General features: G+C 36.9%; 1 protein-coding gene across 1 annotated transcript in view; it reads left to right on the top strand.

Annotated features, from left to right (window-relative positions):
• CFAP47 (cilia and flagella associated protein 47) overlaps positions 1-12,856 on the top strand; it is a 544,336-nt gene that overhangs the window by 390,152 nt on the left and 141,328 nt on the right. Inside the window, exon 52 of the mRNA XM_081794138.1 lies at positions 3,173-3,270. Within this exon, the coding sequence (XP_081650264.1) occupies positions 3,173-3,270 (98 nt within the window). The remainder of the gene's footprint in view (positions 1-3,172; positions 3,271-12,856) is intronic.

Raw genomic sequence — 12,856 nt, 5'->3', positions numbered from 1 at the left:
TGTGAGGTGATATCTCGTCATGGTTTTGATTTGCTTTTCCCTAATGACTAGCAATAAAACTAAAGTTGTAATAGGGAGTACTCTCTGAATGATAAAAATATGTTTACACACACACATATATATGGATATATCAATCATACAATTTGTATACCCCAGTGTATTTGTATGTGTGTGTGTCTAAATATCTATGTCTTTATTGATACTTTAAACCTGGAGATTTATACAAAAAAAAAAAAAATAGTTTACTCTTAGTTGTGATATAATGAATAATTTTTATCTTTAAGCCTTGCAGGAATTTCTAAAATCACTATGGTGAATATTGTTGATTTTATAATTAGAAAAAAAAATTTTAATATGTTCAAAGCCTATAGCTAAACAGTATTTAATAATTATTATTTTTGTTCTCTTCAGTAAATCTTTGCCAATCTTACTCTAACCAATAAATTCATATTCAGTGTACATTTTTAGCACTGTAGGAATTAAATTAGCTACATCGCAACATTGCCTTATGTGATAGTCACAGCAGTCACAAATACTAAGTATTATTACTTGTGTGAAAGCTAATTTTTGTGTTAACCTAATTGGGTTCTGGCGTCTAGATAATAGGTGAAACGTTATTCTGGATGTTTCTGTGAAGGTGATTTTAGGTGAAATTTACATTTAGAGCTGAACTTTGAATAAAGAAGATGTCCCTCCATAATGTGGAGTTCTCGGCTAATCAGTTGAAGGTCTTAATAGAGCCAAAACTGATCGCTCCAGAGCAAAAAAGGAACTCTACCAGTAGACTGCCTTTGGATTCGGACTGTACTTCTTTCCTAGGTCTACAGCCTACTGACTTAACCTGCAGATTTTGGACCTACCAGGTCAATTTCGTGAGCCATTTCCTTAAAATCAATCTCTTTTAAAGAGATTTTTAAACACCATAAAAGCATTTAAATCACTGTCATAGAACTGAAGGAGCAGCCAATACAAATGTGAGCAGAGATTTCCTCAGTAACCAAACATCAGTATAAAGTTGGTAACTTATTCTCTGTGCATTAATGGTTTCAAGGTAGTTAGCTGGTGTTTGTAAAATAAATAAGCTCTGAAGGCAATTGAAAATGGGAAGGTAAGTTTCGCCCTCAGGAACTTCTCACAAGTATTTGGGATGAAAATTCACAAGGACTTTCTCTTGTTTCCCTCTCATTAGCTGATTGTTCTGAAAGTCTGAATTGTTCTAAGATCCACTAATTCTATAAGTACTTCTTGTGAGCTAAAGTATTAGAATAGAATGGAATACAATACAGTATAATATGGTATGAAGCAATGCCATAAGATACAATGCTCTTGGTAGCGAGGAATAATTTTTCCTCTACCCTTCTAAATTCTTGGCCAATACCCCCCTGTAATAATGATGATGATAATAATAATAACAATAATAATAATAAAAAGATTAGCAGGAGAAAAACAAAAGTTTAGTAACTTGTATTCCTCCCCTATACATGGGAGAGACCCAGGAAAAATGATTAACTCCCTGAAATAGCCAAGCCCTTACCTTAAAATATCATCCCCACCTAAAAACACAAAAAGATGTTGGGGGATGAGGAGCCAAGAAGGAGAAGTTACCCGGAAAAGCAAGATTAACAAGAATAAGGTTGTTATGCAGATAGAGGTCACTGTCTTCTCCACTGATAGGCATTCCTAAGATTTAGCCCTCCCAACATCCTAATACAGAAAGGGAGACACTCTTACAAATGCAGATTTCCTTTATAAATGTAAATATCTCTTACAAAAGGGTAACTTGTCAGTTTTCAGAGTTCTCCTGTGTCTGCAGTTTTTTTTTTTTAAATAATCAGCTGAAAATAATCCTTATACCAAAGACATAGTTTGGAGTGGCAAATTCTACTCCCCTCCACCATGAAATGCAATTCACTACAGTGTCATTCGATGCCGTACAATACAATACAATGCAATGCCATGCTATGCTCTGCAAAACACAAAACACTCTCTTTCAGAAGAGAGTGACTGCGAATTCCACTAGTCTGGGCTCCTTATTTCAGATGAGGAAACTGAGCCCCAAAGAGGCTAGTGATTTATATGACTAAGGTCAGCAAAGATAGTAGTCTCTGGAATCTTTAAAACATGACAATACTGATATGAATATACATACAATTAACTGAAGTTGGAGGACATCTAAATCATAAACTAGCTCAACCCTGGAGAATAAAGAATACCAAAGTAGAAGCTGAACAGATGAGGCTAAACAAGTAGAAAACCTGAGTTTGATGCCAGTACAAGCCCTGTTACACAGGACTGTTTTAGTGGACCAGGGTTCCAGTGTCAGGATTTGGGAGTGTGACTTTAGACATCACCAGTGACAGAAATGCCTGCTTTTTAAAAAATATTGGGAACCCAGATGTAAACATTACCTTCTCATCATTTAATCCATTCCCTAGTCCAACTTCCTTTAGGGTGAATTGCTAGGATCCTTTTTCATACTTCCAACAACAAAAGAAAAATCTTGTAAACTATTCCTGATTCTGACCTTACACTAGATTCTTATGGTATAGGAAGTGTTCCACTGAACTGTAATACAATACTTAGATATTTCTATGTATAATATGTGAATGCTTGGGCAATTAGGGGGAAAATTATTGGTTATTTCTTTTGAAATATTAATTCTTAGAAGTAAAACATTGTTGGGGTACCTGAGTGGCTCAGTCACTTGAGCGTCTGATTTCAGCTCAGGTCATGAGCTGGTTGAGCCTTGTGTCCGGCTGTGTGCTGACAGCTCAGAGCCTGGAGCCTGCTTTGGATTCTGTCTCCCTCTCTCTGCCCCTCCCCCACTCACAGTCTGTCTCTCAAAAATGAATAATTTTTTTTTAATTAAAAGAAGTAAAGCATTCTTATTTTAGTGGGGTGGGGGGTGACATGATGAGTTTCTGGGCAGGCACAGGACAGGGAGCTTTTATAGGGCCTGCTCATGGCCATGCAAAATGGCATTTCTCTTAGCACTCACAAACTAATACAATCAGCTTTTCACCCTCCCCTTGGCTCTCTTGACAAATTAGTTCATCAAAAAGAGTTTGAAAATGATATCTATTGATGTTTCTCAAATTTGTACGTTAAATATGGTATTCTGAAGCCTACATTAAGAAGCCTACATTTTTTGTTTTTTTGTTTTTTTCTTCAGATGATGGTGCTAGTAATATCCGAGTCTGGTACAGTCTTGAGATCCATAGCTCTCCAGGACCACCAGTAGACATTATTGAAATGAAGTGCTCTGCTCTGGTAAGAACCCATTAAATCTTCATAGGCTCTGTCTTTTTGCAAACCAAACTTTTGTTGTATGCTTAAATTGCTATCCCTAAAAAGCATCCATATTAAATGAGTATATTAGGGTAAATTATTCAAATTATAGCAATTGTGTTTTAAATCCAATAATATGGACCTTAAATGTTTATGGAAAACATCTTTTAGCTCTATAGTATCTTATAGTGACTTTACTGATGAGTATTCTACATGCATGTTTTAAGAGTTACCAGAACAAACTTAACTTTAGCCTACATGCTTGCCCTCACACATATAATAAAAGCAGGATTATGCTCTTGTAAGGGATCAAGAATATCCTGTCCCCTCAGGCTCATACTAGCTGAACTAAGAATCAAATTGACATGAGACAGATTAACAGGAGAAAATAAAATTTAATAGTGTACATATGGGGAATGCACATTCATGGAAATTCCAAAATGGGCAAAAGGACATATATATGTCATTGTGAGTTAAGGAGAAGACGGTAGGGGTCTGAGACTTCAAAGGGAAGGAATGCAATTTACAGAAAGATGAAAAAGTGTAAATATTTGGTTAGCAAATGTTTGCTGGGCCTCTCAGAAACAACAGAGAACTGTGACCAAACAGGACTTGCTAGGTTCCTCCCTGTCTACCACCCCCAGTTCATAGTGTAATGTAGTTGTCTGTGGCGATAGCTCTCTTCCTGGAGCAGATCTGATATGCCCCGATTCGAGAGACCCCCCGAAAACAAACCACCAGAGTCCAGAGTCAAAGCCAAGCGGCAAGGGTTGTTTATTGCAGGTTCGAACCCGGTCCTCCGCGCACTCCTTGCCGGTGACGCTAAGAGGCCCCGAGCGAGGATCTTACAGCTTCTTTTATAGACAGGCACAAACAAGTTAGGGATTTTTTTGAGGTTACAGAGCTGTTATTGGTTGACATTTAGATTTGAACGCTCAGCAGAACTTGATTGGTTCCCGCCTTTATTTAAAACTATTCAGCAGAACTTGATTGGTTCCCGCCTTTATGTCAGACTACAACCGGGCGCGCCCTGGCTGGTTTCAGGAACGGCGGGGGAGGGGAAAGGTCTTTTCTTTGCAGTTGTGAGTACACCTAGTAATTTTTCTCTTAGCCTCTCAGATCTGTCTAAATTCTTCTTAGGCAGTTGTGGGGAAGGTAAAAAAGACTTTCCTCAATCTACTGGGTTTTGATTGCTTTGTAACTCAAAATAGTCTTCATGCCAAAGTGGGCCATCTTGAGGTCCCTGCAGTCTCTTGGCTCTTGTGAGAAGGGAGATGATTCCTTTTCAGGAACACCAAATGAAAGCTGTGCTGTCTTAATTAACAGTAGGTTTACAACCTATTGGAAATATGTACATACTCCAAGGATAAATTGTCTGCTGTGATTGCCCCAAGTGTGCATGTCCATGAGACATCTACTCTTGCAAGAATGTTGAGCGAGGCTTTAATCAACATTTTCCTTTGATTGGGTCAATGGGCTTATTCCTAACACTCTTTCAGTACTGATTCTTCCTGGCTTCTATAGCAGGCTTTTCACTCTGAAACATATTTGGAGTAACTGGCATGGATTTGGGGCTTTAAATAATAGTGACTAAGAATAGGATTGTCTTATGTGAATTATTAAAGTGTTATTAAATCTGGGGCACTTGGGTGGCTCAGTAGGATAAGCATCTGAGTCTTGGTTTGACCTCAGATCATGATCTCAAAGTTCATGAGTTCAAGCCCTATTTCAGGTTCTGCACTGACAGCACGGAGCCTGCTTGGGATTCTCTCTCTCCCTCTCTCTCTCTCTCTGCCCCTCCCCTGCTCGTGCTTGCCCTTTCTCTCTCTCTCAAAATAAATTTTAAAAAAAGTGTTACTAAATCTGTTATTATTATTATTATTAATTAATAAAGTTAAATATTGAGGCTTGTTTTATTTTTTATTTTTTTTCTCTACATTTTGTTTATTGAGACAAACTAATTAAAAGGCACAAACATAGGGCATGTTTACATGGACATTGTAACAAACATATACATTAAAAGTATAGGAATGTGTTGCCTTCCTGCTAAACAGAAAGTTCCTAAGCTTTTATATATACAAAAGTTGTACAATTTAATGTCCTAAAGTACAAAAGATCATTTATAAAATTATTTTACACTAAGTACTATTTTATTTTTTACTACGTAGTTCAACCCCCTCGAACTGTTTTGTATAATGACACACAGATACCTGTCCCTGATGTAGGAAGTCTGCCTCAGATGTAAGGTGTTTGATGCTTGAACTGACACAGTGGGGTATAAACGGAAGTCATCCAGTTTGATAGTCCTGCAAACATTCTGCAAGATTAATACAACTAAATTTCACTTCTCTTAACTGCAAGATTAAAATAGAAAAAAAAAAACCCAAAACATATTGCAACTTAAAAAAATCACAGCGTCTTGGTTTTAGTAACTTTTTTTTTTTTAAACACAATGTTTTAAAAACATGTGTGGCATGATGGTGTAAAGAGTATCTGTTTCCCTAACTTTTGGTTTCTACTTTATGTACAGAGATAAAACATCCTGCTAAGAAATAAAAAGCACATGTCTTAACGTGCACAATCATTGCTGGGTTTCTACAGGGAGTACAGATAGCTGTCTCCCTGAAAACACCACAAAGCTGATACAAGTGTTTTTTCAAAGAAAAAAAAAAGTGATGTCCATATTTACAAAGTTGAACAAATCTGCACAATACTTGATTAAGAAACGGAAGGAGAAATTAAAAAAAAAAGAAGATACACTCTGCTGTTCTGAAGGGGCATACTACCTAGTTAGTGGTTAGAATAAAAACTGTATACAATTTAATATAAGACATAAACTCTAGTGAGAAACTAACACATCTTTCCCTGTTGTAACATCAACAGGCTCTGATTGGGAGAGAGAGGGGCATATCACATCCCAGTGCCTCCAGCATCTTCCAATTTAAAGCAATATATTTTAACTGTTCCAAAGTACTCCTTGGCTCCTGAAAGGAGTCCCACTGGCCTCTGTTTGTTAGGAGTCTGTTGAGGCTTGTTTTAAATGAAACATGAGGGGTGATAGGCATTAAGGAGGGCTCTTTGTGTGATGAGCACTAGATGTTATATGTAAGTGATGAATCACTAAATTCTACTCCTAAAACCAATACTATACTATATGTTAACTAACTTGAATCTAAATTAAAAAAAACAAATGAAACATGAAGACAATATTCATGGCTATTAGTCATGTTTTAATTGATTTAATTTTCTTATTGTTAATACTCAAATATTTAAATTGATGATAACGGTTATTTTCATTTTTAAACATGCAGATGGATTTTTCATAAAAATCATTATTTAGAATCTTGAACTTTTGCTCCAACAAATAAAAAGTTTTTAAAAGACTAAAATAGTCTGTAAATCAATTACTTACCCACTTCATTTCTGGGTAAATCTCCACTGAGTCAGAAAACGGGTGGTCAGACTATTGAGATGCACTCAAATGTAGCTTGCAAAAGTGTTCTCTTCTAAGTGGCAAATGATTTAATATGATGATGATAGAGTCATTTCACCCAATAAAAACGCCCCATTTCCATGACTCTAGTATCACTGCAGAATAAAATCTTTCTTAAGGGTTATTTTTAATTTGGCATAATTTTATGAAACTACTTGCTGTGGAAAATGGTTACTGTATTAACAGCAATCTCTTTACCAGGACACAGGAGGAAAAAAAAACATTTAAAATCGGTCCAGGAGAAATTGAGACCATGAGGTGGCACCTCAAAAAGATGGACATTGGCTTCCTTATTAACTGTATGTTTAAAATAGATACAGAGATGATCAGAGATCTGCAACCCAAACTAACCAAAAAAAGGACATGATTCTAAAATACTTACAGACAAATAATTGTTCACATCTTCTCATGAAATGGTATATAATGTGCCCCCCTTTTGGGAAGAGTTGTCAACCCTTTGAGCAAAATTGATAGAGATTGAGATTTTTTTTAACTCTCAACTTTGAATGGTAAAGATTGTCACACCAACTGAGAAACACACATCATCAGTATACTTGATGTAGATAAGTAGGAAGACTGAACAAAAAGACACCATCTGTTTCATTTAATGTGCTTCAAATATATTTTCATTTTTAAAATTAATATTTGCATATACACTTTCAGGAATGTATTGTTTTTATAAATAATGGCCCTTGTCCATTGTCTATAAAGGACTTGCCCCTCCCTATGTAATGTATTTTATTATTATTGTGTGTTAAGTAAAAATTCAACCGAGTAAATTTGAATATTTAATTGGCTTTATTAAATGATTCATGAATCAGGCATCATCCCATTTAGCCAGTAGAGGGAGCTCTGAAGAGATGTACAGAGTGGAAGGTTTTTATAGCTGGAGGGTGGGGTAAGAAAGTTATTAGTAAAAGAAAAAGACTGTTCCAGACAAGGTAGCTTTTCCCTAGGAAAAAGAGCAAGGGGTCTTATCATGTAGATCTGGTCATCTTCCTTTGAGGGATAGAGAAGGGGGCATATGGCACACTCATTGGTGCCCATCAGAAAATTCCTGACCAGTTAAGACTACTTTTCTGGGGGAGTTGATACTGCAATTAGATTATGTATTAAGCGCTTAAGCTTCCCCCCCACTTCAGGACTTGGCTGAAGTGATGCCATTTTGGGTCTGTGGTTATTTTTGATTTTGTTTTGTTTTTCTAACACATGTAATTCGAATTCAGTTTGTGTTGACTTCCTATCAGTTCTTAATTTAAACCTTTCCTGGTTTTGGTACCACAGTGTGATACCTATAACTCATCTCGTTTGTGTATGTACTTCTGATTATTATTGCTTTTATTTTTCATTGTGAATAGCTAACATAGTTATTTTATAAAGATATTCAATAATTTACTTTCAAAGTCTACATAGATGAAAACGCAGTTCCTGAGCCCCCATTCCATTTACCAGTTTTACATTGTAATGCAAGAATAGAACTTAGCATCGTGAATTGCCGGATTGCTCTGTTTGTCACTACAGGCAGGTGTGCTATATTAAGTAATCAGTTTCAGCTGAGATAGGTGGGGAAGGGGAGTCTTTTTTGACTAACTCAGTCCATTTGGGCTATGAAGGACAGTGATGTTGTTGCCCAGTTATTAGGTTTCCCCACCTTTCTACTGGTAATTGCCTAAGGTAAAAATGTATGCACTTATTAACTCTCAGACATGATGATCTAGTTGCTGGAGATGGTATGGATTCTTTTAAATTTTTTTTTTTAAGTTTATTTATTTTTGAGACAGAGAGAGACAGAGCATGAACGGGGGAGGGTCAGAGAGAGAGACACAGAATCGGAAGCAGGCTCCAGGCTCTGAGCCATCAGCCCAGAGCCCGATGCGGGGCTCGAACTCACGGACCGCGAGGTCGTGACCTGAGCTGAAGTCGGATGCTTAACCGACTGAGCCACCCAGGTGCCCCTGGATTCTTTTAAATAATCCCATCAAATAAATCTTTGTGCATTTCTTGAAGTTTTCTGAATACTATCAAAAGTATGCTAAAATTGTTGTCCTTACCTAATATTTTTTTACTGCATTTGCTGTTTTGCAAAACTTTTGAGAAATATTTTATTTAAACCTTAAATCGTCAGATGTGGCAATGGAGCTTTCAAGATACTAACCCATCTCTGATTTTCCATCTGTATCTCAGCTTTTGTTACATTCAACCCAATTTTCACATCTTCCTTAGAGATGAATGTTTAGAATCTCCATTAAAATAGGTTTCGTGTAAGAAATGTTTACATCCTCGAGGCACATAAATTTGTTTACTTCTTAGAGTAGGTTCCAAAAATCAGATTATATTGACACTGAACAATAATTGGTTGTGAGTCGTCCACTCTCTAATTGGTATAAATTATTTAGTATTCTTCTGGAAATTTTAACATGTGATATCTGCTATTCCATTTTGTTTGACCTTAAAAATGTCTTGTATGTCATATAGTTGGGCTGTGAGAGAATGATAAGAGCAATCCACCATCTTCCTACTGATAATACCTTCAACATACAGCCATGAGTTAAAAATGCATTCTGAAAACAAAACTTAAGTGTGTGAACAAAATCTATGCTTTAAGCTTTAGATCAGTCATAGACTGCATAATATTTGTTCTGTTGTCAGTGACAATTGAATGACTCCTTTTTTCATTTTATAATCAACCTTTAATTAAATTCACTATATTGTTAATGGTGCAACCCAGAAGTCTGTACACATATTAGAAAGAAGAGTGTTGGGGGGGGGATGTTTATTATATCTTTAAAGGTTTTTTGGCTGATCTAAGAATTATGTTGACATGAGACAAATTACCAGCAGAAAGTCAAACAGAAGTTTAATAACATGTATACCTCCTTCTGGTTTACATGGGAGAGACCCAGGAAACTGCATAACTCCCCAAAATGGCTGAAGCCTTGGGCTTAAATACCTTGTTCAGCTAAAGATAAAGCAAAATGTTGGGAGGTGACCAGGAAAAGCACAGTAAACAAGGATAATGCTTTTTTTGCAGATTTAAGTTTTGCCTTTTCTATTGATAAGAATCTCTAGACATTTAGTCATCCCCCTCTTCCTGGTACAGTAAGGGAGACACCCTTACAAATTCAGATTTCCCTTATAAATGTCAGTAACTCTACTTGGTTTCTCATTTGTCTGTTTGTTTCTTAACCAGCTTAAAATAATCAATATTCTAAAGAGGCATATCTTGGGATGGTGAAATTTTCTCCCCTATAGGAGCATAGTTAAAAACACTATTAATCCACTTAGTGTCAAACATAAAAACATTAATACAAAACATATGTGAATTGCCAATCATTTTAAATAAGTTTTTAACTTAAAATTTTAGCCTCCATAATAAAATATATATTTTATGATTTCATTTTGTTATGTTTTTCTTTTCTTTGTGTTTTTATATTCTTTATTTTTTCTGGGTGAAAGATCATATGTCATGGGTGTTGTACATGATACTGAAATTTTTCTTCCTCATGAAATGTTAGTGTAAAATGTTAACATTCTGCTTGGAATTTATCTTGACAAAATAAAATATAGACTGTATATTTATGTGTACATGTACATATATATGCATATATATATATATATATATATATATATATATATATAATCATGAACATGCTGTGAAGGCACACACACAAGTTGTGTCTTTCCACAATGTCAGTTTTATTCAATCATAATTATAAAGGAGGTTCAAGATTCCAAATTCAGTGACATTTCCCCATGTGATTAAACTTGGCTTCTTACACAGCATACAGAGCGGAGCATAAGACAAGCCACACAAACAAGATAACAGAAGGGTATAAGAAGTTAACAAACCAAACACGAAGTCAGTTTGTGGGCGTGCAGTTGAGATAAGGCCGCTCTGTCTGTCTAGGTCTGCTCTCAGTACTTACTGCTTATTATGTTCAAGCAGTGAAGGATCTCAGTTCTGTTTGGAGATCAATCGGGCAGAGCCTTCAACGGCAGCTGCCTTTTTTAAGTGGTCAGACACAGAGAGGTCATGTCTGAAGAGTCTGACAGCTTGTTACAAAAATCCTCCCCTTTTGAAAGGGATTTAATTGGTCTTAGGCCTCTGCAGACTTGCTCTGATTCTGCTTGGTATCATTTCTGGTGTGTCAGCTGATGTTGATCCTGGCATCAGCATCTCATAGCTGCGGTACTTTTAACTGCCTGCATCATTGCTTGACACAGGCTCCTGCTTGACATGAGAGACTCCATTTTGCTCTCTACATATAAACATATGTATGTGTATGTATATAGAGAGCAAAAGGAAAGGGAGAGAGATCCTATCTTAAACAGTTAAGCAAGAGGGTACTTCCTAGGGATCATTACCTGCAATTAGACATATTTCTATTTGTCACTGCTTTTTTGTTTTTTTTTTTGTTTGGTTGGTTGGTTGTTTTTTTTTTTTTTTTTAGAGAGAGAGCACAAGCAGGAAAGGGGCAGAGAGAAAGAAATAGAGAATCTTAAGCAGGCTCTGCACTCAGTGAGGAACATGACATGGGCCTCATTCCCATGATCCTGGGATCATGACCTGAGCTGAAATCAAGAGTCAGATGTTCAACCGACTGAGCCACCCAGGTGCCCTTATTTGTCACTGCTTTTAATAACTACTGCACCCCCACCCCCCGCCTCCAAGGTTATGGGAAATGTCTGAATACACATGAATGGAGTTTCTCACTTTTTCACAGCTCCTCAGTGTCTGTCAAATACATCCTCACCTTCATATCATGCCCCACTCTGGCATTAGCAGCATGCCTTGATTGTACCTCTGCATTCCGTATGTCTCAGGTTGGATATAGGGTACTTCCTTAGGTATAGGGTTATGCGGGTGGCAGTTGCAGAAGAATGACAATGGTGTTTCTAGTTTACAGCTAGCTGCCTGTTTCCTCTGAGTTCTGAAGTGTTGGCACCTACTTTTCAATTTAGGAAAATTACTGAGACATACTATAAGTTATCATTTCCTCTGAATTACATGGTACCTTTATAAATACCCTTTGGTACAGTTTGTTTATTGCTTGGTGATGTTTTTCAATTGAATAAAATTAAAATTGAAAATTTCCTCAATAACATGGTTAACTTAATATTGCATGTTTTGGACATCAGAAATAATCCCTTTAATTTTTTTTAATTAAGTAGGCTCCACACACAAAATGGGGCTTGAACTCATGACCCTGAGATCAAGAGTCACATGCTGTACCGAATGAGCCAGCCAGGCACCCCAGAAGTAATTCCTTTAAAATTGACTCATGATTATCTTCTGGGAGATGACATTGATGGGGTTTTAGAATGGTGGGGGGGGGGGGGGGGGGGGAGATGCAGTTGGGAGTGACAGCCAAGAAGAATTGTTAAAGACATCTTTGGTGCAAAAAGGTGATTTTATTAAAGCATGGGGACAGGACCCATGGACAGAAAGAGCTGCACTAGGGTTGTGAAGAGTGATTGATGATATACCTTCAGGTGGGAGGGAGTTAGGGATGACGTAAGTCTCTAAGGAATTTTGGAAGCGATGTTTCCAGGACCTTGAGGGGCTAGCTGTTGTTAGGAAAACATCATTTATTACCATTTACTAAAACCTCAGTCATGAGACTTTTCAGATGTGTATCAGCAGTCCGTAAGCTCAGAGTATGATTGCCAGCCTATATCTTGGGGAGTTGAGACAAAGGAAGTTTCCAGAGGAATTTTTATATGTTAAAGTAGACTTACAGGATCTTGGAGGTTAAGATAATGTTAAGCTAAGATTCTCTTTTGCCCCTAGCTAAGTGTTATCATCGAGGCAGCTGAGCTCCTAGAGGAAGGTCACACTGCCCGTTTCAAGGACTAGTCAATGGTCTGTAGGCAGTAAGGGAATTTAGTTTTTCATTTGCTTTAGTTTCCCACATCACCATGGCAAGCATTTAAACCCCCTTACATCCTGGTAAGGGTGATATTAGGGCTCCAGGAAACAGAGTCTGTAGGTTTCTGGAGATTAGTCTATGGATAAGATTACTTTTTTTCTTGAAGTTTACTAAGTTATCTGTAAACTGAAGGAGATTCCTGTCC

The sequence above is a fragment of the Panthera onca genome, chromosome X (assembly GCF_046562875.1).
Source record: "Panthera onca isolate mPanOnc1 chromosome X, mPanOnc1 haplotype 2, whole genome shotgun sequence".
Taxonomy (NCBI): domain Eukaryota; kingdom Metazoa; phylum Chordata; class Mammalia; order Carnivora; family Felidae; genus Panthera; species Panthera onca.
The sequence above is the reverse complement of the archived record's forward strand: the minus strand, read 5'-3'. Positions and strand labels throughout refer to the sequence as shown.